At 44.2% G+C, this 27,947-nt stretch overlaps 3 protein-coding genes across 10 annotated transcripts in view; 1 reads left to right on the forward strand and 2 right to left on the reverse strand.

Annotated features, from left to right (window-relative positions):
* The window catches only part of LOC309529323 (cullin-9-like), a gene marked incomplete at its 5' end in the record, with an annotated part of 33,770 nt that extends 30,406 nt beyond the window's left edge, over positions 1 to 3,364 (reverse strand). Inside the window, one exon of the mRNA XM_082217208.1 lies at positions 3,271 to 3,364. Coding sequence (XP_082073334.1) covers positions 3,271 to 3,364 — 94 coding nt within the window. The remainder of the gene's footprint in view (positions 1 to 3,270) is intronic.
* A 2,675-nt stretch (positions 3,365 to 6,039) lies between these two features.
* On the reverse strand, positions 6,040 to 14,752 carry MRPL2 (mitochondrial ribosomal protein L2). Its single transcript, XM_082217899.1, has 8 exons — positions 14,638 to 14,752; positions 12,609 to 12,698; positions 11,388 to 11,553; positions 10,022 to 10,163; positions 9,782 to 9,897; positions 8,650 to 8,760; positions 7,160 to 7,233; positions 6,040 to 6,326 (listed from the first exon to the last, which is right to left on the reverse strand). Exons 2-8 carry the CDS (start codon positions 12,675 to 12,677, stop codon positions 6,114 to 6,116), a joined length of 891 nt encoding a protein of 296 aa, XP_082074025.1. The 5' UTR covers positions 12,678 to 12,698; positions 14,638 to 14,752; the 3' UTR covers positions 6,040 to 6,113.
* Positions 14,753 to 17,589: 2,837 nt separating this feature from the next.
* The window catches only part of KLC4 (kinesin light chain 4), a 62,066-nt gene continuing 51,708 nt past the window's right edge, over positions 17,590 to 27,947 (forward strand). For 7 of the 8 annotated variants that reach the window (XM_082217592.1, XM_082217597.1, XM_082217598.1 and 4 more), the window contains exon 1: positions 17,700 to 17,849. The gene's annotated coding sequence lies outside the window, so the exon portion shown is untranslated. The other variant, XM_082217596.1, reaches the window with a different exon arrangement.

The raw sequence follows: 27,947 nt of genomic DNA on the forward strand, positions 1-27,947 counted from the left end.
AAAAAAAAATTAAGACAAATTTATGGAGGATATAAGTATCAATGATAACTACTACTAGTAGGTTCTACTACACTGTCAGACACAGTACGCTTCTGAATGCTAGTTGCTGACAATCACACATGGGGAGAGTGCTGTTGTGCCAAGATCCTGCTTTGGGCTTCTCAGAGGCCTCTGGTTGGCCATTGTGAGAACAAAATGATGGATGAGATGAGTCACTCGCCTGATCCAATTGGGCTATTTTTATGTTCTTATATCCACTCATGCCAACTTGGGCTGCCCCTTCAAAGAACCAGGGTCAACATATTTTGTGAATGTCAGGAAGCCTGACAGTGAACATGCTCCAAGTCTAACTTAGGCATCTATAAAAGTTTGCACTAATTATTTGTTTCTAAAGATAGCATTCTGGAATATGGACAAGCCAACGGGTTTCAAGAAGACCTATAGAACTTTATTGTCTCCTAATGGAAATCCAACTGAAGTATACTTCTCTTCAGTATACTTCTCTATAGAGAAACTTTAGTTCAGTACAGACATCATGACCATAGATGAAGCTGGGCAAAAAGTGATTCACTGTCAACACAGCACAAAAGTGAAAGCTGTTGTAATCTAATGAGGTGTGACCTAATGCTACACTGGAATTTAAGCATGTGTTCTCCCTCAAATTATTCCGTGCTTCTACTCTTATATCTACTTCCCCACTTATAAGCAACCTATCTTGGACAAGTATTTGTCCTAGAGACAGATGTGAATAACTTGCTAGCTTATATATTTTCAAAGGGAGACTGCTATTTCATTTCAGTGATCTTGTTGTACAGGTGGAGATATAGCACAAGCTAATCTAATTCGGTCTACAACTTCTACACTCCATCGGAAGACTATTACAAACCACACATGGGGCTTCTGTCATCTTGTTAGGCAGCATCTTTTTATATTGTCTTTTAATTAACATCCGGCCTGAAAAAGAAATCTAATGAACCTGAAAGCCTGCACACAATTTTGTGGTGTATAGGTCAAGATAAAAGGTTCCATACTACTGCTGCTTTATGAGGTGTTATTTTAATGATTCATTAATGCTACAAGCAGTTTTTGTCTGTTTTGAAGACAGGTTGGTTTGGATCTATGCAAGACGCAGGCAAATAAAGGTTGCAATTATAAATGATGCACAACAGCTAGCTAAGGTTAAAAACTGCCTTAAATTTTTTGTTCTATTCATTTCAGCATCTTAACACTACCTGGAATACTGTAGTCTATGAAAGATTATACACCTAAACTACATTTTTATTTAAGGAGTTATGAAGACCATATCTTTCTTTATTAAAGAAGAATCCTCTTTGCAGCTTCATATCACAGTTCAAGGTCTGTAAGATGGGCATCCTTTAACAAACCTGTTAAAGACGTCCTTCTTGAGCAATACCAGGGACACCCTCCCAAAAAAATATGTTTGAAAACCACGGCTGCCGTAGGGCTGCGCAAATGTGCTAGCTCGCATGTGCCAGTGTGGGATCTTGCCAATCTATCCCATCTAGCATATTCTATCCCAGGGGTCTGCAACCTTTAAGACAAAAAGAGCCACTTGGACCCGTTTCCGAAGAAAAAAAACCTGGGAGCCGCAAAACTCGTCATTATAAAAGTAACTTTTTTTTCACTTTTTTATTATTTCTTTGTTTGACCCCTCAGAATTACTCCTCCTCATAGAAATAAACATTAAATTAACAAGTTACCCTTTTTTGTGTGTGTGTGTTCTTCACTCCCCTTCAAAACAGTGACCAGCGTACATGCCCCCTTTCAATGCAGTGACCAGTGTACATGCCCCTTACAATGTAGCGGGCGGGCGGGAAGGTGACGTCGAGACGGTGCGTGACTAACGCACGCACCGCCCCCATGCGACGTCACAGCCAGTACAGCGCCCGCCACAGTGGGGAGTGTCGGGGCACACAATGCGCCTCCTCCCCTCGCTAGTATCCATCCCGGAGCCGCGGCAAAGGTGTAAAAGAGCCACATGCGGCTCCGGAGCCGCGGGTTGCAGACCCCTGTTCTATCCAAACACTTTTCAGTTGAGATCAGCTTCCAGTTAAAAAGCACTCAAAATGTACCGTTACGATGCCATCCAGAAGAGCAGCTGTGTTTGCTCCAGAGAGAGAAAGGGCAGCACCATAAAGACGTCCAAATCTATCATGACTTGAGCCTGCGCAGAGCCCCACAAATGTTGTATCCAATGAATTGGGCTCCTTTTGATATTTACATTTATTTTTGGGCTGGCTGCACAGCTTACGGCGAGGCTCTGACTATGTGTATATCTATATGTGTATATGTGTATATAAATAAACAAAATAATGATAAGGTATAGATGATAAAATGAGACTGCACTACACACACACACACACACACGTTATCATATATCAAACCTAGACAGCATGTTAAAAAGCAGAGACATCACCTTGCCAACAAAGGTCCGTTTAGTTAAAGCTATGGTTTTCCTGGTAGTGATGTATGAAAGTGAGACCTGAACCATAAAGAAGGCTGATCGCCGAAGAATGGATGCTTTTGAATTCTGGTGTTGGAGGAGACTCTTCAGAGTCCCATGGACTGCAAGAAGATCAAACCTCTCCATTCTGAAGGAAATCAGCCCTGAGTGCTCACTGGAAGGACAGATCCTGAAGCTGAGGGTCCAATACTTTGGCCACCTCATGAGAAGAGAAGACTCCCTGGAAAAGACCCTGATGTTGGGAAAGATGGAGGGCACAAGGAGAAGGGGACGACAGAGCAAGAGATGGTTGGACAGTGTTCTGGAAGCTACCAACATGAGTTTGACCAAACTGCGGGAGGCAGTGGAAGACAGGAGTGCCTGGCGTACTCTGGTCCATGGGGTCACGAAGAGTGGGACATGACTAAATGACTAAACAACAACAATCATATATATGTGATAACACTGCGCTGCGCTGCAGCTGCAGATCAGGCTCGGCCACCTGTCGCCAAAGCTGCCCCGTTCCCCACGGGGTCTCCTGAAGCGACGGCAGGGGGCGGGGTCCCCATGGAACGCAGGAGGCGCGCGAGCCTTGGACGCTGGACAGCTGCCGGTTCGATCCTGCCGGAAGCCTCGAGATTATAGGATAACCTCACTCGCAACCCTCCCTCCCCCCAAAAAAAACCCCCTCACAACATGAATACACATACGCAAAACAACAACAGCAACAACTACCCGCAACCCTTCGGGCGGGCGAGCCTTGTCGGCAGCCTCCCTTATTTTATCCAGCCTAGCAGCTGCCTCACCTCTTCCGCCTTTCCTGCTCGTGTCCCGCCTTCCCACTGACGCGCTACGACTGCCGTCGCGAGGCAAACTTATTACTTTCGCGGAGCGTCTCATTGCAAAGAACAGATGGAACAAAATATCTCTTTTTATTCCCGCCCCCCCTTTTTTTTGCTTTGTTGGATTAAAGCGTATTATTTATGCATTTCCCACGCCTTTTGCTTATATTCTTTAATTATTTGCTTCATGAAATTTATATGGCTCCTGATTGCAAGAGGGAGGCGAACTTCTCAAAAGCTGGTTGGCCGAAAAAGATAAAACAATAATATTCCTTAAAAAATAAACAACCACCATATTAAAAAAAAAATATTGCAGGAAGTTTAAAGCCCTGCAATAAGGTAAAGGTAAAGGGACCCCTGACAATTAGGTCCAGTCATGGCTGACTCTGGGGTTGCGGCGCTCATCTCGCTTTATTGGCCAAGCAAGCCGGCGTACAGCTTCCAGGTCATGTGGCCAGCATGACTAAGCCGCTTCTGGTGAACCAGAGCAGCACACGGAAACGCCGGTTACCTTCCCGTTTACTTTCCTGTTTACCTTCCCGCTGGAGCGCTACCTATTTATCTACTTGCACTTTGACGTGCTTACAAACTACTAGGTTGGTAGGAGCAGGGACCGAGCAACGGGAGCTCACCCCATCACGGGGATTCGAACCGCCAACCTTCTGATCAGCAAGTCCTAGGCTCTGTGGTTTAACCCACAGCGCCACCCGCGTTCCATAAGTCCTGCAATACAATGGACTAAAACCAGAATTGAATCCCACACCGGGCTTTCTAAAGCATCTGGGATTATAAATCAGTTGGATAAATAATAATTTTTGCATGAGTGTACAAACATGTGGATGCTTGTAAACACACGTGTAACTTCAGTGAGTCCCCATCCCTGGGATGGGCATTAAAAATATTTTACCATAGTAAAAGATGTCATCGTCATGCATCACCTGAGGTGTGTCAACCGTATTAGGGATGCCTACAGGACAGTCCTATATACATGTCTGCTCAGATGTAAATCCCATTAAGTTCAATGAGATTTGCTCCCTACTAAAGAGGTATTAAGACTGCAATCCTCTGTGTACTCACGGAGGAACAGCCCCCATGGAGCACAACTGGGACATACCTTTGAGTAAGCAGGTAAGATGCCACAGGTATTAATGCAAAGTTTTATATTTTTGAACATGCAGAATTGCCATTGCTATTCTGCAGCCTCTCTGAATCATTAAATTCATTTTGCATCTATCAGAGACTTGTTGCTGCAATTCTATATGGGTCTACTCAGTGGTAAGTCCCACTGATTTCCACAAGGCTTTCCGCCAGGTAAATGGGTATAGCATTGCAGCCTAATTTATCTAACATTTGTTGGAGCAGCTGGGCATAGAAAGGGGTCATTTTCCTTCAGCCTAATTAACCCCATGGGCGAGGTAATCAGGTGCAAGGTCAAATGAGCCATTTGCTGTGGTTATGGCTCTGAGCACTACATATATCTATTAATGTATGTCAGATTCCCAACATTTTCTTTGCATCTCAAGACTCAAGATACAGGCTTTTACTCCTGAATCATGCCCAGATTTTCTTATCCCCTTTCCCTACCCACCCCATGTTTTGCTGAACCTCTAGCCATAAGGGTTCTGGTCTGGAGAACGTGAAAGCACGCTTGCTATTTTGGGGTGATGTTTTAGTTAATCCTAATGAAGGCATCGCTCTACCACGATTCTTTTTGTACTGCATCGCAATCTGCCCACATTACCCTAACAATTGGATTCTGTAAATTGGAGTCGGTTATACCTAAGGACACGAATTTAATTGGGCTCAGATCCTCCCAATTCTGAATAGGATTAGGTTGCTTAGTGTCAACCCCAGTAAACTGTTCTCTCCAGTGGGGTTTACGGTATTCTTTCAACAATCGCCCGTTTTGCCAGAACTGTACGATTATCAGTTTATGGTAACAGGGAGGCAGGCTTTTTCATGCCATCCCTGCTGAATTAGATGCCCACATCAGTATTGGCATTCTGAGGGCTCCTGAAGACACACTTGTTTGGGCAAGCATTCCCCTGAACGAATTTCCGATATTATTTTAACTCTTAAAATTGTTATGCTATTACATCCTGTTTTGTTATATATTTTAACTGAGGGTGTTTTAATGCCCCACTGCAATTGTACTGAATTTATAGCTGTAATCTATAAAGCAGAGACATCACCTTGCCAACAAAGGTCCGTATAGTTAAAGCTATGGTTTTCCCAGTAGTGATGTATGGAAGTCAGTGCTGGACCATAAAGAAGGCTGGTCGCCGAAGAATTGATGCTTTTGAATTATGGTGCTGGAGGAGACTCTTGAGAGTCCCATGGACTGCAAGAAGATCAAACCTATCCATTCTGAAGGAAATCAGCCCTGAGTGCTCACTGGAAGGACAGATCCTGAAGCTGAGGCTCCAATACTTTGGCCACCTCATGAGAAGAGAAGACTCCCTGGAAAAGACCCTGATGTTGGGAAAGATTGAGGGCACAAGGAGAAGGGGACGACAGAGGACGAGATGGTTGGACAGTGTTTTCGAAGCTATCAGCATGAGTTTGACCAAACTGCGGGAGGCAGTGGAAGACAGGAGTGCCTGGTGTGCTCTGGTCCATGGGGTCAAGAAGAGTCGGACACAACTAAACGACTAAACAACAGAGGCCATTTTGGCATATAAGTGGTAAATAAATTAACAAACAACAACAAGGGATGTTCTCTGCAACCTTAGCTGAGTTTACATGTCAGAGAGGATAGCCTTTATTGACAGAATCCTACAGAATCACTGACAACACAGACACAGGCATCAAACATGTGAAGACGCTGATGGGATGTTGACATAGCTCTTCATGGGTGGGAGGGGCCTGATCTTGCGGCCCGCCCATCCCCCTTTGCGATGCCACAGGCCACTCTTGGGCCGCTTCCCTAACCACCGGTTCCGACCAGCCTTCCCGATGATCCGCTTGTTGTGGTCAACGTTGGAAACGCGGCCCACTGTTGCCATGCAGGTCTCCATCACCTGTAAGAGTGAGAAAGGTTATGGAGCAGGAATACAAACCAGGGGTGAAGAACCTCAGTAGACACATTACCTAACTCATACAAAACCTGCAAGACTCTGTGCTCAGCCTCATATGTCTGCTTCCCCTATGTGGGAAAGTGTAGACTGAGCAATGATAACGTTAAAAGCTTCACGCGTCATTATACCCTTGATTTTTACACGTTGCTGGGTCTTTCTGGATTTAACTTCCTTCCGCAAGGCCTGTAAGACAGAGCTATTCCGCCTAGCTTCAATTTGAACTTAGCCTGATCTTTTATTCCCCTTCCTTCCCTCCCCTATTTATGAAGATTACCCGCTCTGGGATCCCACAGCTAATTCTCCCCTGGTCTCCTTGCTGGCCCAAATAGGACTAATTTAGCCAGCTAGCCCTGGTGATCATCTAATGTTTATTGGATGGATTTTCCCCCTAAACTGATTTTTGAATTCTGAATTTATTGTTTTATACTGTATTTTATGCTGTTTTTTGTTGAATCAATTAAGTGTTTTAAATTTGTTGTTAGCCGCCCTGAGCCCGGTTTTCTGAACCGGGAAGGGCGGGGTATAAATAAAAAATTATTATTATTATTGACAACTTGGTTCAGCACAGAAGGCCCAAACAACCAATACAACCTGGTGGCCTCCGTATTTTCTTGGACTACAATTCCCACTTGACCACTGGCAGCACCAGCCGGGTCTGGTAGGAACTGTAGTCCAAAACATCTGGTGGGCATCAGGTTGAAGAAGGCTGCCATACGGATGGGTCAGCGAGCAGATGCCATCTGCCACGTGGCGGCATATATGCCCAAATTGTTTACCTGCATTTGCCTCTTGGAGGGCAACTGGATGATGACTGTCTCGTTCACCTTCCTTAGTATCACGCCACAGGTGCCTGGAAGCAAGAACAAGGCATCAGCAGGGCTTCAGTATCCTTTGACTCAGCTCAGCTCACATTTACTGGAAGCAGCAAGGAAACGAATTCCCCATAAGCTTTTTTACAAACTGCTGGCCAGATCCTGATCTTCCACAAAGCAGTGTGGGTCACTTTTTTTTTTTAAATTCAAGGCATTTATATATTAGTCATTAGCATTTCTAAGCAGTATACAAACAACAATAACATACAGAGAATAAAACAGTAAGAAGTTAATCACAAAGCAGGCACCCCCAAACTCGGCCCTCCAGCTGTTTTGGGACTACAACTCCCATCATCCCTAGCTAACAGGACCAGTGGTCAGGGATGATGGGGATTGTAGTCCCAAAACAGCAGGAGGGCAGAGTTTGGGGGTGCCTGATCATAAAGCTTAGAATGGCTACTGGAATAAGAAAGTCTTTTGTGTCGTGTGCCTGAAGTTCAGCAAGGTTCAGTCGGGAGGTAGTACTACAGGCTGGGGCCTACAACACAGAATGAATGAGGGACTATCAGTGGAGACTTCCCCAAAAGATTTACTGTATATGTTGGGGGCAGGGTAAATACTCGGTGTTGTACACCGCATTAGAAACATTTTGTTGTGCAGCGGTTTATAAATCCTTAAATAAGAATAAAAAGGGGCAGCTCCTCCAAAAAAGGGGGAGTGTGTATGGAAGGAGGCAAGGTAAGATTCTTTTGGGACACTTTGCTAAAAAACCAGAGGCATTTTTACTAGGAATAGTAGGTTTTGAAATAAAAAGGAAGGATGAGAAGATATTTTTATATGCGGTAACAGCAGTTAGAATTATGTTGGCCCAGAAGTGAAAACAAGAAGAAATGCCTATGATTGAAGAATGGAGAAGGAAAGTAATGGATTATGCAGAACTGGACAGATTAACAGGGAGGATTCGGAACCGACGGGACCAGAGATTCACTGAAGACTGGAAAAAGTTCACAGATTATATTAAAAATATATGTGACAATGATTTGACATTTGTAAGTTTTCAAGAAGCTCTGTAAGAAGAATTGTTAGAAATATTGCTTAAATAATATGAAAAGATAATAGGTTATATAGTGCAATATTAATTAAGAAATGTGATGATAAGTAACAACTACGGAAAATTATCAGACAGGTTGATGGAAGTCTAAAAGAAAAACGATTTGTGTTAAAAATTTGATGTTGAACTGTATTTAAAAATTTTGTTATTGGAAAACTAATAAAAAATTATATTAAAAAAAAAGATTCTTTTGGGACACAGACTCCATTTGTTCCAACAGATTTAACCTTCTCCTTTAGTTGAAAAGGAAGGGAGGAAAAGGAGACAACTGTCTTGATTCTAACCACCTGCCCAGGTTTGCTACATCCCTCAAAGTTGTTTCTGGCCTTGATCTTGTGCTGACCTGCTGCTCGAATATACTGCGCTCCTTTCCCGGGATGGCTCTCTAAATTGTTGATCAGGGTCCCTACTGGCAGAGCCCCAACTGGATAGGCATCTCCTTCATTAGCCGACACTGAAATACAATAAATAAATAAATCCCACCACCATATTCACACTGAAAACAGCCAAGGCACAACAACTCCAAGTAGAACTAAGGCCCAAGGCAGCATACAGAACTCGAGGGGTGAGTCCAGTGTGCAGCCTCGGTCTGTCCTCCTTCAGCAGATGGACAAGCACAAGGAATGTCGTGCACAATATTGGTGCCACCACTGAAAAGGCCCTGTTATGGATACAGGGCCATCCAATGTAAGGGTGGGAATGAGAACAGAGCTTTGAGTGCTAATGCTTCACTGTACATTTAGGTAGTGGTTCCTCAATATTTCCCCCCCCCCCCATGGATCACTTGAAGGTTGCAGGTTGTCTTGGTGGACCACTTAAATGCTTTTGACGTCCATTGTAGCAATTGTGATGTGCTATGTGTAGATGCTGTATGTGTTTCACTGTATCGTTATTGCTGCTTTCACCTCTTATTGCATTTTAGTGCTTTACAGTTTGCATTACATCAAATTCAACTATAAGAAATAAAAGTAGCAATAAAAATAGAGTTTAAAAATCAATGCAGTTATTGATATTGTGAGGGGAGGAAAAAGTGGGTGTCCTAATAACTTTAGGCACCCTCAACAAACTACAGTTTCCAGGATTCTTTGGGGGAAGCCGTAACCCTTTAAAGCGTCATGATACTGCATTAAATGTATGGTGCAGATGGAACCATTGCCTCTTCCACCGTCAAAACAGTTCTTACTGTTAGGAAATCTGTTTCCCTGCAATTTTCACACATTAGTTCCAGCCCTACGCTCTGGAACAACAGAGATTGAGCCTGTTCCCGTCTTCTGCAAGACAGCCCTTCAAATATTTGAAGAGTGCTACCCTATCTCCTCTGAAAGCTTCTCTTCTCCAGGCTAAACCTAGTCAGCTCTTAAGAACTATTTGTGGGCCTTGGTTTTTTCAGAGTCCTTGCCACCTGCGTTACCCAGCCGGTCAATGTCCTTCGTAAAATGTGGCACCCAGAACAGGACACCGTCCTCCAGATTTACCTGCCATCCTGCCAATTTGTCCTGAAGTTTTGAGGATGTCACCAGCCTGCATGTTTTCGGTCGCAATGATCCACCGTCTCCTCTTTCCTCCAGCCACGAGAGCTATGTCTGCAGATCTGCCGTGGGCAATAACAAAGAGATACCAACAGGGCATGGTCAGCTCAAGCTGTCATCCTCATTCCCAAGTATCAAAAAGGGAAAAAACCATCACAGTCTCCAGACCACGTGTCTGCTACTCACCTGCATGGGTCGTACCGCACCTGAACCACTTTCTCCTCAAAGGAACCAGGCTCTTGTCCAGCTTCATAGTTCAGCCTTCGGAAATCAATCATGCGGTAGCGCTGCTTATGCCCGCCTCCAATTCTATGCACCCGGATACGACCTTGTGACGGACACGGAGCTCATTCAGCATCACACATTGCAGTCAAATGAATAGATTAAAATACTGGACCAAGCTTCCCAGCAACCACCCTACATCTATGAAAGTGGTCAGAAATTAGGTCTGGCTAAAGGTAAAACCCGAAACAAGACTAAAAGCTTCCCGGTTTCAAAAAGCAAGCATCTAGTCTTCATGGTGGTTGATACACACTTAGTGGGGTGGGGGGAAGCAGGAATTAGAAACAGAAACCAAAAGATGCCCAGATTGTTATTCATACTGACTTGGGAACAATACAATATGTTTAGCTAAGAGTCCTAATTGTAAAGTTGCTTCATTAATATTTCGATAGTTGACTCAAGCATTTCTTATTTGAGTAGATGAATCCCCAAAATAAAAATATTAGAGAGCGCTGGTGCAGCTATGATCTGGAAATTCTCACCTCACCCATGAGTTCAATCAGTGGCTTTAAGAAAACTATTGTCCTCTTTGTTCCAGTTCCAGTCTCCCATGTGTAACATGGAGATAACTACCCTGGATAATGCTACGCTGGCCTACTGGGTTGTTGTAAGAATTACTTTATGTGAAGTCCTTTGAAGACTCGAAACGCACGATACAAATGCTAAGTATAATGATCAGAAGAACGCATCTCCTCCTAACTGGAGCTTGGCATCCACCATTTTCTTTGAGGTGGGTCACAGTTCAGTGGCAGTGCACAGGCTTTGTGTTTAGAAGTTCCAAGGCTCGATCCTCAGCACCTTCAGTTAAAAAGCAGTCATAAGAACAGAAAAAGAACCTGCTGGATCAGGCCAATAGCCCATCTAATCCAGCAACTCATTCTCAGAGTCATTGTTGGACTTCCACTGCCTTCCCAATGATGCGCCTGGTTTTGGGAAGAGGCGTCAGGGCTCCAGCAAGGTCCTAGAGCCCTCCTAACTCCTTCACAAAGCCTTAGTTAGCACATTCCCATCTTGCTGCCAGTATTCGACCCCTAACAAGTTGTCCTTGAGAGAATATGGCCCTCAACAGAAGAAAGGTTGCCCACACCTGCCTTAATGTAGTCTAAAGATTTAAAACAAAAACTGTTGTTGTTTTTTAAAAAGAAATTCCCTTGCCATAGGAGAATGGCATCAGAAGACTTGGCTTTTTTTCCTACTTGGTCTCTCCTGACAGAGGAGGTTGCCTTTGCTCACTTGAGCGCAATCCAGCTGTGAGGGGCTGCAGGCATACCTGTGTGGTCTCGCCCTCCTGTCTTTTTCATGCCGATGGGCTTTGTGGTATATTTGATCCTGCATTTCCACAGTGGATCGGAGGTAGATAGAACAGCAGAGGTGCTGATTTCACGGTATGCATGGACAAGGCCAGCAAGGCAGGTAGGCTTGGGAGGCAGAGGTATCTAGGAAAGGCGGAAATCAAGCATCATGAACTGAATTTTCTACCCTAATTCCTATGTTCAGGGTGTGTTTGAATTAGATCTATGCCAGAAGTCTGCAGCATAGTCTTCCATTAGCACCCAGAAAACATCTTTGTCCTCCACTATCACTGCCCCCCTTGGTCATGAGGTGATGAGAATGACTATCTTTTCCTCCTTTGTAAAGTACATAGAGCTGCAGGAGAAAGCTGAAAGAGTCGCACTCCCCCCCCCCCTTTCAGCTCTATGTGCTTTTAAAGCTTGTTCTGTGTCCATTTTCTGTCTGAATGTACCCATGGTCTTAAACAGGTTGGTAACCTAGGCCATAATCTCGCAATCCTTCACTGTCTATTGTGCTTTGGAAATGTGGCCTTAAAATGCAGTGACAATCTTATCAGCAAAGATCTGATTTTTTATTTATTTTTTGGTTCTGAAAGCAAGCCTTAATTTAATTAGGAACAGAAGGAACTGCCTTATACCATCAGACCCTTTTTTAAAATCATAGTAATATAATGCATTACTATGTAAAAGATCTGAAAAAATTATCCCACTGCAATGCGTTAAAAATGCAGCAGTTGTTGCAAAACACAGGGTCAAAAACACTTGAAAGGTTTGTGGTGCTTAACAGTCTATAGTGGAAGGGGCTGGGACTGAATCCTGTATTAGATGTCACAACCTCCAAGCCAAACATTGTTCTCCCTACTTTCAGATTTTTTTGGGGAGAGGGGTGTTGGTTGTTATTACTCAAGAGAGCAGAAAACAAATGCTCATAAGAATTTTTCCTTATTATATCTGCATGTGTCATTTGGTCAAATCCTAAAACAAACAGCAACAATTAAAACGGAATTGGTTTCTAGGCTGAGCCCTGGTAATTCCAAACAATTTAAGGCCTTGGTGTCAGGAAAATAAGCAAGTTTAATTGCGCTGCAAGGTCCACAGCAAAATTCTATCCAGAGAGAGGACATTCTATATACACAGTGCATGCAATAATAAACCCACAGTGGAAAAAGATAAGAAACTGATCAACGTGGCTGCTGTACCTGGGAGAGACGAGGGCTTGAGGACAACAGCAGGGACCCAAAGCTCCGAATCAAGCTAGATACAGCCATTATCAGTAACACCTGTTCCTGCTGAAGATGGGGAAGAACAGATTATTAGTTTACTGATACGTGGGAAGCGATGTAAGCAATAAAAACCATTAACACAAAACAGACAAAAAGCTTTGCTGGGATAAGTGCCACTACTTCCAGGGGGAAAGCTGAAAACAACCATTTATGATTTTATTTGTTCCATAAAGAAAAAAAATCCAAACCATTCTCCAAGAAGCTTACAGTGACATCCATGGAGTTTGTTCCATTTGATTCTCACAAGCCCGTAAGAGATGTTAGGGGGAGAGGTGGTGATTGGCCCAAGGTCACCTAGTGATTCAGGATCTAAACCCAGCTTTCCAGGTACTAATTGACACTACTTCAAGGATGGGGAACCTGTGGCCATTCAGATGGTGTTGAACTCCCAATTCTATCTCCCCAGCCAGCAGGGATGATGGGAGTTGTAGTCCAATATCTAGAGGCCACATGTTCCCTATGCTTGCTCTACACATTATGCCACCAAAACATAGATAACTGGAACTGGGGAGAATCTTGGAACCATCTTATTCCAAAGCATTATCCTGGAGTTGCAAGACAACTTGTGAGGTGTCTCTCTAAGGAAAGCACTTAAATGTATAAAACAGGATGAAATCCACATGCAGAGTGTGCTTTGAATCACAATAAAATTTATCGGTAGCGATGGGAACAGTGCTTGCATTCCCATTCTTAGGCTGCAATCCTACACCCACTTGAGTAACCCTCACTGAACTCAATGGTCACTTCTGAGTAACACTGTTAAGCAAACAGATTCTAGGACAGCTCAGGAGCAATGATTGCCTCATCTGGGGGAGAGGGGACCATCACAAGTCTTTATTAAAGGTAAAGGTAAAGGCCCCTGACAGTTAAGTCCAGTGGCGAACGACTCTGGGGTTGCAGTGCTCATCTTGCTTTACCGGCCGAAGGAGCTGACTTTGTCCGCAGACAGTTTTTCCGGGTCATGTGGCCAGCATGACTAAGCCGCTTCTGGCGAAACCAGAGCAGCGCACGGAAACACCATTTACCTTCCCGCCGGAGCGGTACCTATTTATCTACTTGCACTTTGATGTGCTTTCAAACTGCTAGGTTGGCAGGAGCTGGGATGGAGCAACGGGAGCTCACCCCCTCGTGGGGATTCGAACTGTGGGGATTCAAACCACCAACCTTCCAATCGGCAAGCCCTAGGCTCAGTGGCTTAGACCACAGCGTCACCCACTTTATTATTCCCCTCTAATTGTTGTGCCTGATAATTAAAGGAAAAAACCTCAAAGAGCTTTTCTGAGATGTGCAGGGTAGCAATTCAGCCAAGTTTTTTCTCAGAGTCTAGATATTAAAGAGTCTCGTGCTCTACTGACTGAGCCATCCCTCCCACTGAAGTTAATGAACGTGCCTAAGTTAGGTCCATTAGTTTAAGTGGGAGTACTCTGAGTAAAATTTATGTGAATACCACAAGTAATACCCCACCCACACCCAGGGGGTTAGAATGAAGGGTTGTTGCAGAGCAGAATATTTGCAGCAACTGCAGTCTCTTGTGCAACATTGCACCCAGCTTACACAGATGTAAATTTCACGATGTTCAAGGGCACAGGACAGCAGCCATAACTGCAAAAAACGCAACTAGGCGGCAGTCCTCTCCGCCCACTTGCCTGGTCGTAAGTCCCGTTGAGTTTAACGAGCCTTACCTCCGAGTAGGTATGTATAGGGACCACTGGACTCCGATCGGAGTCTGGTTTTAACAGCCCTTACTTCCAAGAAAACCCTGCACAGTATATTGCAGCTGGAGGAGGAGGAGGGCTTTTGCAGAGAAACGTCTCCGGCAGCTGCAGGGGTCTAACTAACAAGGCTTTCCAGGAAACTATATCCCACCCAGGAACGGAAATGTTTTTCAGGCAGGCATTATGGCCATGCTCAATGCGACACCGGGAACGAGGCCGCCTCCACTCACCCGGAATTAGGTCCCACGCCACTAGTCCTGTGCCTCCATTCTGCCTTCCGGAGGCCTCGGAGCATGCGCGCGCCAGTCCTGGGCGGAGCTCCAGTTTTGCTTTGACGTAAGAGGGGTCGAGAATCCATAAAAGGGATGGGGGAGAACGGGGTCTTCCAGGTGCTGGTTGGGCTGCAGGTTCCCCGTGAAGGAGGTTGGGAGTTGTAGCCCAACAACATCTGGAGTGCCACTTTAGTACTGCTTTAATACTGCTGCGGGCAGGACTCAGAAATCCTTGTTTCACACATATTATTTTGCAAATAATAATAATAATAATAATAATAATAATAATAATAATAGTATGCAAAGGTAACACCTCAACCGCTCTAGAAACCCAATGAAAAGCTGTTGTTGTTTAGTCGTGTCCGACTCTTCGTGACCCCATGGACCAGAGCACGCCACGCACTCCTGTCTTCCACTGCCTTCCACAGTTTGGTCAAACTCACGCTGGTAGCTTCGAGAACACTGTCCAACCATCTCGTCCTCTGTCGTCCCCTTCTCCTTGTGCCCTCCATCTTTCCCAACCTCAGGGTCTTTTCTAGGGAGTCTTCTCTTCTCATGAGATGGCCAGAGTATTGGAGCCTCAGCTTCAGGATCTGTCCTTCTAGTGAGCACTCAGGGCTAATTTCCTTAAGAATGGATAGGTTTGATCTTCTTGCAGTCCACGGGACTCTCAAGAGTCTCTTCCAGCACCATAATTCAAAAGCACCCATTCTTCAGCGATCAGCCTTCTTTATGGTCCAGTTCTCTCTTCCATACATCACTACTGGGAAAACCATAGCTTTAACTATACGGACCTTTCTTGGCAAGGTGATGTCTCTGCTTTTTAAGATGCTGTCTAGGTTTGTCATTGCTTTTGCTAGGCTCTGAATAATGTCTCTTGCTTCATTTTTCATGTAGGAGACTTGGATTGCCAAAGTTGCACAGGCAGCTGAGCTCCTGCGCTTTTAAAGCTGCTGGACAGGCAGGCAGAAAGTCGGCAGGCGAAACTTTTCCCCAGCTCTGTGCAAGGAAAGCATTCACTTGATGAATGCTGCTACCTCAAAAAGATTTGGAGGCTTGGGATGAAACTGACAAGCCCAAGAAGCAGCTTTTCAGGGTGATTGGCAAGGTATTGAGGGCTGATCCCGGAGAGACTGCGTGGTGTAGTTGTTAGCATGCCAGGTTAGGGCTAAGGAGGCCCAGGGTCAAGCCCCACTGCCACCCCACAGCCATGAAGCACACACTCTCTCTCTTTTCTAAATTTATTTGATTTTCCATATTAAAATTTACATTCACACAACATCATACTATATAAAAACAAGATTCCAAAGAATCTTCTGGACTTCCCTCCTCCCCTTTGTGGGTCTTATTGTTAGTCCTTTCCCTCTGCATCTTTTATAGTGATCCAAATTTTTGCATCTCCATTACAGTACTGTATATCCATTCTCTCTCTCAAAGGTGATCGACTACATGGAACTGGCTGAGATGACTGGCAGAATCCGAGACCAGGGAGAAGAGTCGGTGAAAGAAGACTGGAAGAAATTTAAAGACTATTTAAAGAAATATTGTAAAATCAATGAATGTTAGAAAGATGTTGGATAGAAACTAAGTGGTTTCCGGCTGTAATGCTTTAGGAGATATGAGAAAAAGGATCATAAATGGGGAAAAGTTTAATGGTAAGGATTTGCTGAACTAACAAACTGAATTGGAATACAAAGAAGGGAAGTATGAGGAGGTCGGAGGAAATAAGGGTATGGAAGTTATGTCATTGAAAATTAATGTGTGTTTTTAACTGCTTATTATTTTGTATGTTTATTTTTTATTTTTTCTTATATTCAAAAAATCTTTTTTCAATAAATATCTTTTTAAAAAAATAATATCCATTCTCTCTCTCTCTCTCTGCCTGGCGTACCTCACCTGGCTGTTGTGAGGGTAAGCTAAGAGGGAAAGAACCACACACACCTCCTCAAGCTTCTTGGAGGAAACACAGAATATACGTGCAAGAGTAGTACGTTATTGTCATTTTTTAAAAAATACTATTAAAATAATAAAACTATATGATTATCAGTCTAGTGAAGGGGCAGAGTGCCGTTTTCATTCAAGGGAGATAATTTTGGAAAACTGTGAGAACGCTTATTGCTTATTCACCAGCTCCTCTTGCTGCGGTGGTTTATTTCATTTTCCTTTCATCCTTGCTTTGCATTCTTGAAAATAAATCAGTATACAGTAAATCATAATAATATTATAAATAAATAACATTTTTCATTTCTTAAAAGAAATTATGGTAATTATGGGGACAGAACTACCTAAATTGTATAGAAATTTATTTATGTATGTTACTAAAGCAGCAAGAATGTTACTTGCCCCAAAGTGGAAAGAAGCAAAAGTCCCATGAAAGGAAGAATGGATACAAAAACTTATGGAATTTGCAGAAATGGTGAAACTTACCGCAAGAATAAGAAATCAAGATAACAAACTTTTTATAAAAGAATGGAAATGGTTTATTGAATATTTACAGATAAATTGTAAACAGATAAAAACATTGGCAGGACTAATGTAATAGCCTGCAGTTTTATAAGAGTATATATTTACAGTAGATAAATAAATGAGCAAGTTAAATGAATTTAGATATGCAGAAGTTATTAAAAATAAATTTTAGGAACTGCAGAAAAGAGGGGGAAGGAAGTCAAATTTTGAAATATTGATTGTGAAGCTAATGAAATGTATAAATTTGAAAAGCATAAATAAACAACTTAATAAAAAATAAAAAGTGAAGGGATTTGGAAAGGCCTTGGAAATAAGGGGCAAAGCAACGAAGCGAACGTCTGAATGGAAGACACGGGGCAGGACTCCTCCTTTCCCTCGTTTCTGCGAAGGAAACTCAACGGGCGAGGCTTGACGGGTTAGGTCACCTGACCGAAAACGCCCCGCCCCCTCCCCGCGCCCGTAGAGATAGGGAGGATCTCCCTAAGCGCGTCCTGCGCCATGTTGGATTTAAAGGGGCCGCGGCAGGATTGGGAGGAGCTTAGAAGGAGGTTTGTTTTTCCTTCCAGTCGGGAACGGCCGCCGGCGCCGCCTCGTTGGAGTGGGGGGGGGGGGGCACACCGGCGGCGAGGAAGTGATAGCGCGAGCCATTTGCGCATGCGTGGCTAGCCATCCATCCTACGAAGCTGTCCCTGAAAAAGCAGCAGGTAGGAGCTTTGGTTGCCTTTCTGGAATACTGCGATTGGTTTCCATAATGGATATGCCCCCCCTCCAATCTCTGGCAAGAGTGTTTTTGTAGCAGCGGGGTGGCCCTGCCGCAAAGGGAGGGGGCTAGGCCTCAGAGGGGTGGTCTGCCTGCTGGCGGGTGGGCCAGCGACTGCTTGCAAGGGGGAGGGAAATGCCAAGAGGAGAGACTGCCTGGAAGCAACAGTCTCTGATCTGGGAGCCCCCGCTTTCACCTTCTCCACCACCCACCAGCCTTAGGGGCAAGGCGATCAAACTCTGCACATGCTCAGGAGCACTGCGGTCTGTCCCTATGTTCCAAGGTTGAGTGCCGGCCGTGAAACACGGTTGCTGGGATCGAGCCCTGTCACTGCTTCAGCCCTGATCTCCAAGCTGTGTCTGCCGGGTTCTCTCTTCCCCTCTTTGCCAATGGCTCATGCCTGACTCACTTGCAAAGGGTTGTTGCGTTTGTTTGTTTTTGGCTTCTGTAGGGCTGTGGCTCTCTGCTGCGCTGGCAAAGCAAAAGACTCTGCTCCAGGCTAATAGAAGATATAAGGACAGATGCCCAGGATTCCTGCCACTCCTTTACTGACAGCAGTTGTGTAGGCTGCCAGAGGAAAAAGCTTTTCCTTCTATCTCAGTCTCCTATTTGGGCTTAGTCTTCACTGATCACAAGTTGCTTCCTGACCAGGAAAATTGGTTCAGTGCAGCTGCTGGGGCAGATACCAGGTTTGCTTTGGGAATAGGAGCTACAGTGATGCTTTACAAGGCTTATTTCTTATATTGCAGCTGTTTATTCTCTGTTGTGGTGTTATCTCCTCCTCTGATTCAAGGCTGCCCCTATCAGCGGTAAAATCTGACTTACTTGGCTGCAGTCGTGCGTCACACTAAAGTCAGAGGGTCTTACTTCCCATAAACATGTTTAGGATTATGCAATTAAGAGTGGCAGCTGCCTTAGCTGATGATGGGTTTGAGATTCTTCATTTGGGAGCAGCCGCTACCGAGTTCTGCCTTTCTTTAGGAACCGTGGAGCAAGGATGTTTCATTCTCACAAGAGTCTTCCATACCCATTTTCCTTTCTTCTTTTTTAATGCCAGAGAACTATTTAATACATGTGGCATGTTTTGCTTAGCTGGGATGTGGTTAAAAGCCCTCTGATGCAACATTCTGTAATGTTCCTACCACTTTCCAATTCCTGTCCCGTTTTTACAAAGAATTTAGGACTGTCTGGGCTCTCTGTTGCCTTGTGCTTTTTCGTCAACTCCCACCTAAATAGGCTGCTGGGTTCCTGTCATCCTCTTGTTAATCATTCAGATGTCTGATGCTGTTTTTAACTCTGAAACCAGCTCTGGGAAACTCTGGGAGGAGCTGGCATGCTTGTTCTGAGTTTCAAGGTCTGCTGTGTATGTGGCACTGACCTGCTATTTATAATCATGATGCTATCTCACTGTTCGGCTGTGGGCTGTGGCCTCCTGCAACAGGGAATTTAATGGATTATTTGATGCGACTTCAGGCATTTCTTTTGCAAAGGACTGAGGTCACACCCGCAACATACATTCAAGCACATTTATAGCATATGGCTTTCCCCAAACAATCCTGGAAACTTGTTTACCCCTCATAGAACTGCAATTCCCAGTACCCTCAACAAACTCCCCAAATTCTATGGGGGAAGCAAAATGTGACCTGAGTTACTGCTGCAATTCTAGGCAGGATTAGATGTACCTAGTTACATGTGTTGCATGTCTGAGTGAAATAGTTGGCATTGCTTTACTCGAATGAGTCTTTTCTCTAAATTATTAGGTGCACTGGATCTGCACTGGGAACATCCATCTACCACAGCTTTTTAGTGTATTTAGTGTTTCCGCAGATAGATATATTGAACATGAATCACAATCAGTTGTGTCAAAGGGCCACATGATTAAGAGTCTCACACTGTGGCCAATTGATAACCTGGCTCATGCTTCTCCTAAAGATTAAGTGTTTTGTGTTGGTGCCCCTATTCAGTGCTTTTTTTCTTTAAAAAAATGTTTAGGCGTACTCTCATTTTGACTCAAGAAAATCACTATTTTATAGTTCAAATCGGGAAAAATAAATACAATAAATGGACAAAAGTACAAAGAGTCACAAAATGTTTAGGGGTTTGTGTTCCCCTACGTCCCCCTAGAAAAAAAGCCCTGCCTCTGTTGTTATAAACTTCTAATCTGAAGATGATACTTGGCTAGGAAAGACGGGGAGAACCGTTTGGCAGGCTGAACTTATTTTCTGAAAGGATAGTGCTTGTTGGTTATATTTACTGATGAACTGATAAATGTACCATTTGATGGCAAAATCAATGTCTTGTTTGTGCTTTGGTAACTTAACAATATTTTTAAAAGGTTGCTTCAGGGAGTACAAATATAGATGAAGGAGCCCAATTTTAAACAAGCTCTAGTGTTGCAGAATATGAATTGTCCCTAAATGATGTTCATCTGAAGCCATTTAACAGTTGGTGAATGGCTTCAAAAGACATGACATTTTGCCCTAATACAAAAAAAAACCCTTAACACTTTTGTTCACTTATGGGATGGTATATCAACATCTGGATATTTTGCAGTTTGTTGGCCTCTTTTTGCCTTTGTTACTGGCAGATGTTATAACATGGACACCAGGTCTTGTTAAGCCTTTGCACTGCTGGCGTATGCATTTCCCCCTCCTCTTTAAAGTGTATTTATTATTTTGGTATCATGTCTTTTTCTGTGTGTGTGTGTTTAATTTAAAAAACCCAGAAACCTGGTATTGCAAAAGCACACAGGGAATACATTTCACATTTCACTTAGCAATAGGAAAGATAGCAAGGTGGTTGCCTGTATGCCTTGGTTTGTAGTTTTTGGAGAGAGGATCAGTAGCAGAGCAGCATAATGCTATGTGCGTTTAGCCTGTAGTTAGACTTAGGAATTGCCTAGGATGGCAGCCTTAGCATGGATGATACAGTAGTTGTCTAGCTGGGTCAATGATCTGTCTTTGAGTAAACTTCATAAGCACATGTTAGCAATACATTGTGAAGAGTTCGTGTTTCTCAGACAAAGGATTAATGTAGCAGAGATTGCTAGACAATTCTTAGACACCTTGTATACATCTAAAAACATTATTGTTATAGTGATTGAAATACAGCGGTGCCTCGCAAGACGAAATTAATTCGTTCTGCGAGTTTTTTCGTCTTGCGAAGCACGGTTTCCCATAGGAATGCATTGAAACGATTTCCCATAGGAAAAAGGAAACAAACTTGCAAGACGTTTTCGTCTTGCAAAGCAAGCCCATAGGGAAATTCGTCTTGCGAAGCAACTCAAAAAATGAAAAACTCTTTCGTCTTGCGAGTTTTTCGTCTTGCAAGGCATTCGTCTTGCGAGGTACCACTGTACTTACCTTGATGCAGTTCTTCCAGCACACATACCAAACTATCCTATTTAGGATAGTTCTATTCTTTTATCTCAGATTAAAACAGTAGGTTGGAGAATTTGTGTGTTCAGAACACCTTTCCTGTGTAAAAAAAGAAAAGAACACGAAGCACTTTGAGCACAGTGAAATGACACTGGCTATGACTTAATCATAGATCCGCTGTCAGTTTGGATTATACCAATTTCTACTTTCATGTGATCTATTCGAAAACATTCTCAAGCTAACTTTTCTTGGACAGTAACGATAAATGGTTTGGACAACGAATCAAGACATGTTCAATGTAGGCATGTTTTAATCAATTGGACAGCAGCCTTCAACCTTGCCTGACACAGGACAAACTTTTGAACCCCAACCTCAAACAAGGAATACTCCTGTATGTGTTTCTAACTGCCATCTATGTACGTCTATAAGTAACTTCTGATTTACAGTAAAAGCAAAATTAACCAGTGCTCATCACACTGAATATCCCATTGGGAAGGGTTTGTTAGGTTATTCCTTACATTCTTCCCATTCTTGCTCTTCAGATAATTGTCTCCAAAGCAGCTCACAAAGGCATAAGAAACAGGCCCTCACCAGACTCACAAGAAAAGAGGAGTGTAAGAAAATGGTGCCAGATGCAGCTTTGTCACGCTGGCCACGTGACCCGGAAGTGTCTCCGGACAGCGCTGGCCCCCGGCCTCTTGAGTGAGATGGGCGCACAAACCCCAGAGTCTGTCAAGACTGGCCCGTTCGGGCAGGGGTACCTTTACCTTTTACCTTTACCTTTAAGAAAATGGTAGAGATTAGTTCTTCAAGGCCAGAATGAAGTCGTAAGCTATGTATGGGTATTTGTATTTGGTTCAGGCCCCGGTGATCTCCCCTTTGCTGGTGTTTTTGCTTGTTCCTTGGCTGCTGGATGGGACCAGAGTGCCCTTTACCCCTGGTTCTGTAGTCCCAGGGACAACTGGCAGTGGGAGCTAGATGCCCTTTCTTGCAAGGAAGGGAAAGTAAGCCCCAGTGGAGGCTAGCATGCCAATTTCAGTGTGCCTTCAGGCAGTCCCAACTTGGCTGACTTCTTTCTTCTAAGCCAGTGAGGGCCAAACTTGACCCCCCAGCTGTTTGGGGACTACAGTTCCCATCATCCCTGACCATTGGTCCTGTTAGCTAGGAATGATGGGAGTGGTAGTCCCAAAACAGCTGGAGGGCCAAGTTTGGCCATCATTGTTCTAAGCAGTCCAGGGGTAGCACTGGCAATCAGCTTCTCCCTTAGTGTCAATGTTGCTTTTGTTGATCTTAGCAAGGAGGAAGATAGGCACAGCCAATGGATTCTAGTTTTGTACCCTTCAGTGTTTCTGGCTCCACCAGCTGTTGCCCTCCCTGCCTTCCACCCTGTCATAACTGGAAAGCACTTTGCAGTTGTTCCTTTTCTAAAAAACAGATGGGGCCAAGCTGATCTTCCCTTGGCTTGAGTACAATCCCTCCATAGCCCTTGACTATGACATGGAGCCCATTTTCCTTTAGATCTCCAGCCCTAGAGTAACTTGCTTGTGTTCCCTTCTTCAGAAATGACCTTCAGAAATAACCCTCTCCTTTCTCCGACTAGATGACTGGTCATTGCCTCAGAATCTTTTCCCCTGAAGAAACTATCCTGTCTTGTTTGAGAGCAATTAATTTGTCCAGGTCTTAATCTTCCTATATTAAGAAGCAATGATAGGGCTATATACTAAGATTATCCATGGCTAAATTGTCTTGAGCACATACCAGGTACAATGGCATGTAATTAAGAGGATTAAAGTGCAAGTAGTTTGGTGCTGAATGAAGGTTCAGGAAAACGCTGTCTTTCGGAGTGCGGAGAATGCAGAGATTAGTGGTGCTGAAGTTGTACAATAATAATATAATAATAATAATTTATTATTTGTACCCTGCCCATTTGGCTGGGTTTCCCCAGCCACTCTGGGCAGCTCCCAACAGAATGTTGTTGTTGTTGTTTAGTCGTGTCCGACTCTTTGTGACCCCATGGACCAGAGCACGCCAGGCACTTCTGTCTTCCAGTGCCTCCCACAGTTTGGTCAAACTCATGCTGGTAGCTTCGAGAGCACTGTCAAACCATCTCGTCCTCTGTCGTCCCCTTCTCCATGTACCCTAAATCTTTCCCAACATCAGGGTTTCTTCGAGGGAGTCTTCTCTTCTCATGATGTGGTCAAAGTATTGGAGCCTCAATTATTATTAATATTCCCACATAATAATTATTAATAATTAAATAATAATTAAAAAGCGATAAAAACTAGAATCTCTAGTTCTTCCCGAAGCTGAGGAAGGAGAGACAGTTCCATAAGCTGCAATTCTGTATGTGGTTACCTGGGAGTAACTCAGTGAGGCTTACTTCTGTATTCAGACACAGAATTGCGTTTTATATTTCCAATTTTAGAAATCCTTACAGATGTGCTAGGCAACAGTACCCAATTTCAAGTCTTCCACACGCTAAACATGAGCCCTGTTGGCTGGAAGAGTGGAGTGCTCACATTTAATTCAGTGGGGAAAAGGGATGATTCAGCTGTGGGGAGTTTGGGAAAGTGCTTTCATATATAGTGGCAGCTTCATCATTGGAAGCACTCTCTAGTCTGCTGCTTAAATGGTTGCACAAGCACAAAGCAATCAGACTGCTGTAAATTCATGTTTGCAAAAGCCGACCTTCCTGAGGAGGCTTGGGCAGTTGCTAGGCGAGGTACAAAAGGAGACTGAAGGAGAAGTGATCTTAGAAAGGGGAGAGAACAAAATAAAGTAACACTCTACAGAGAAAAATCTTTCCATGGACACTAGCTCACCCTTTGCCAGTCCGCTGCTCACCAGATGAACTACAACTCCCATCAGCCCTTGGACTTTTTGAAAAGGGGGAAACTAAGTATGGCTGTGCCCATTTGTCTTCTTTTTGCTTTGCTACCCGTGGAAGGGCTTATTGAAAGGCAGGGAGAGAGAAACGCTGGGCCTTTTTGTGTCCTCTCTGCTTTACAGTGGTACCTCGGGTTACATACACTTCAGGTTACAGACTCTGCTAACCCAGAAATAGTGCTTCAGGTTAAGAACTTTGCTTCAGGATGAGAACAGAAATCGTGCTCCGGCGGCGCGGCAGCAGCAGGAGGCCCCATCAGCTAAAGTGGAGCTTCAGGTTAAGAACAGTTTCAGGTTAAGTACGGACCTCCGGAATGAATTAAGTACTTAACCTGAGGTACCACTGGTCTCATGGTTCATACGCTTCAGGTTACAGACTCCGCTAACCCAGAAATAGTGCTATGGAGTAGTTTTTGGAAAGTGTGCATTGTGCGGAGTAGTGCAAGAGAAAGTTCAGCATCCACTCTTAATTTGTTTTATTTTGCTGCTGGCCAGCCACGTGGAGCAGTAGGCAAACAGCTAGTTTAAAAATAGCTTGTGCATTGGGGTGGGAAATCACAGAGCTCACCTATTGCTTTCCTGCCTGCCAGTTTTGTGGCAGCAGCTGGCTGAGGGACTTTTTTTTATGATGTGTATGTGGAGGAAGAAATGCACCGATCCTCCTGTTGCTGCTTTGTTTGTTTTGCTGGCCAGCAGCACCCAACATGGCCACTGACATAATCACAGGGCGCTGCTGGCCATTGACAAGCAGCATGTTGTTGCTCTGCCTTCCATGGGCGGCCACCAGAAAAGATGCTGCTCCATGGTGACTATTGTGTACTGCCTTCCATAACATTTCGCTAGCTGCTGCAAGCGTGTATTAGACCTGGGCTGCTACTCTTCCAGCTAATTATATCTCTTGGTTCTTCCTTGTTTGTTGTTCCTTTGTGTTGCTTGCCAATCCAGCTGCTGTGCTTTGCCTTTTAATAATAATAATAATAATAATAATAATAATAATAATAATAATAATAATTATTTATACCCCGCCCATCTGGCTGGGCCTCCCCAGCCACTCTGGGCGGCTTCCATAAAAACCAAAAATACAATAAAATATCACACGTTAAAAACTTCCCTGAACAGGGCTGCCTTAAGATGTCTCCTGAATGTCAGGTAGTTGTTTATCGCCTTGACATCTGCTGGAAGGGTGTTCCACAGGGCGGGCGCCACTACCGAGAAGGCCCTCTGCCTGGTTCCCTGTAGCTTTGCTTCTCGCAATGAGGGAACCGCCAGAAGGCCCTCGGCGCTGGACCTCAGCGTCCGGGCAGAATGATGGGGGTGGAGACGCTCCTTCAGGTATACTGGACCGAGGCCGTTTAGGGCTTTAAAGGTCAGCACCAACACTTTTAAAACTGTGGATCTCTGCAGCTTGTAACAGGTATCCTGTTACCTTAACTAGTGCGCGGTAGGCAACTGAATGGGGGCATGCCACAGTAGGGTTGTCCTCATTGCAGCTGAAAAGCTGCCCCCACTTCATGTATTGCTGGCTATTTCAAATTGCTGCAGACTCCTGCAGATTGTCATGCAAGAATCATCTGGTATATCCTTCCCTTTCGGCTCTGTCTGTGTATTTGTGCTTGCTTAAATAAAATTACACCAGAAGAATACCACTGTTAAAGGACATGTTCCTGGTGTGGGGTTTTTTTTGGATGTGTGAGTGTGTGTCAGTTGTATAGATTGCTTTGCTGTAAACAGACTTGAATGTTTTACTAGGTATACAGTGGTACCTCGGGTTAAGTACTTAATTCGTTCCGGAGGTCTGTTCTTAACCTGAAACTGTTCTTAACCTGAAGCACCACTTTAGCTAATGGGGCCTCTTGCTGCAGCTGCGCCGCCGGAGCACAATTTCTGTTCTCATCCTGAAGCAAAGTTCTTAACCTGAAGCACTATTTCTGGGTTAGCGGAGTCTGTAACCTGAAGCGTATGTAACCTGAAGCGTATGTAACCTGAGATACCACTCTAATTTGATGTAGGTTTACTCTGCGATAGTAGCATGTTCATGCCAATTCCTACCTAAAACAGTTGTTGTTGTTTAGTCGTTTAGTCATGTCCGACTCTTCGTGACTCCATGGACCAGAGCAGGCCAGGCACTCCTGTCTTCCACTGCCTCCCACAGTTTGGTCAAACTCATGCTGGTAGCTTCAAGAACACTGTCCAACCATCTCGTCCTCTGTTGCCCCCTTCTTGTGCCCTCCATCTTTCCCAACATCAGGATCTTTTCCAGGGAGTCTTCTCTTCTCATGAGGTGGCCAAAGTATTGGAGCCTCAGCTTCAGGATCTGTCCTTCCAGTGAGCACTCAGGGCTGATTTCCTTCAGAATGGAGAGGTTTGATCTAAAACAGTACCACTGTTATTCTGTATGGAGTGGAGGCATATTATCTGCATCTGGGCCTGTGAGATCTGCACTGTCAGCATGGGGATTGATGTGTGGAAAATGTTCAACTCAGACACTAACAACAAATTAGCCCTTTGTACCTCTGGGGGATTCACAGCATTGGTCTGAACACAGCTGCCCCTGTTTCGAACTCTCCTCATAGACTGTGTCAAGAGGGATCTTGAGAGTGGAAGCAGAGGGATTTTCGCTCGTGCTATCTGTTGACATATTAGCAGTGCTTCATAGTGGGAAGGGGGTAGAAATCAGTATTTGTGAAGTGGCCTAAGTACAGTGGTACCTCGCAAGACGAATGCCTCACAAGACAAAAAACTCGCTAGACGAAAGGGTTTTTTGTTTTTTGAGCTGCTTCGCAAGACGATTTTCCCTATGGGCTTGCTTCGCAAGACGGAAACGTCTTGCAAGTTTGTTTCCTTTTTCTTAACACCGTTAATACAGTTGCGACTTGACTTCGAGGAGCAACTCATAGAACGCGGTGTGGTAGCCTTTTTTGAGGTTTTTAAAGACTTTGGTATTTTTGAAGCTTTTACAAAACTTTCCCGACACCGTGTTTCGCAAGACGGAAAAAATCGCAAGACGACAAAACTCCCGGAACGAATTAATTTCGTCTTGCGAGGCACCACTGTAGATTGCTTGCATCCGAAGACTAGAATTCGTATGAGATTGTCTTGAAACAACTATGCGTATGAGAAGCCAAGGATTTTAAACCTGCATATGTCTCTTGTTCAAAGAGTAAATGTTGTTGGCATCTGTCTTGAGATACAATGGAGGGCAACTCTGGGGGTGAAGTCAAAATGCTGTGTTAGCAGCACCAAAGTGACTTCTCTGGGGTGCAAGTCTGGACAGTGTGTATGGAGGTCCTGGGCTGCACAAACATCAAGACTCCCCACTTGGCCTCACTGATTATTATTATTTTATGAGATCTATATACCACCCTTCATCAGGTCTGTTCACAAGATAAAATCTGGGACAAAGTCCCCATCAGAATGATATGGTCCAAAGGAAAGCAGAGCAATACATTTGGCACCAGCTTGGTTGCAGGAGTTGCTCAAAGAAGTCATGCAAGGCGCCATCCAACCCTCTTAGCAAACTTTTTCAGCAGGGGGCCGGTCCACTGTCCCTCAGACCTTGTGGGGAGCCAGACTATATTTTGGGTGAAAAAAATGAACAAATTCCTATGCCCCACAAATAACCCAGAGATGCATTTTAAATAAAAGCACACATTCTACTCATGTGAAAACACGCTGATTCCTGGACCGTCTGCGGGCCGGATTTAGAAGGCTATTGGGCCGGATCTGGTCCCCAGGCCTTAGTTTGCCTGCCCATGGTCTTAGGGACTCCACTCCAGATT

This window comes from Podarcis vaucheri, assembly GCF_965113315.1.
Source record: "Podarcis vaucheri genome assembly, chromosome: 3".
NCBI classification, from domain to species: Eukaryota; Metazoa; Chordata; class Lepidosauria; order Squamata; family Lacertidae; genus Podarcis; species Podarcis vaucheri.

Coding starts and splice junctions, on each gene's coding strand:
- MRPL2 (XM_082217899.1), bottom strand. CDS start 12,677: ATGGCTGTATCTAGCTTGATTCGGAGCTTTGGGTCCCTGCTGTTGTCC. Junction 10,164..11,387: donor AGGAGGGCGAGACCACACAG/GTATGCCTGCAG, acceptor GTCCGTCACAAG/GTCGTATCCGGGTGCATAGA. Junction 9,898..10,021: donor GTGCGGTACGACCCATGCAG/GTGAGTAGCAGA, acceptor TGCCCACGGCAG/ATCTGCAGACATAGCTCTCG.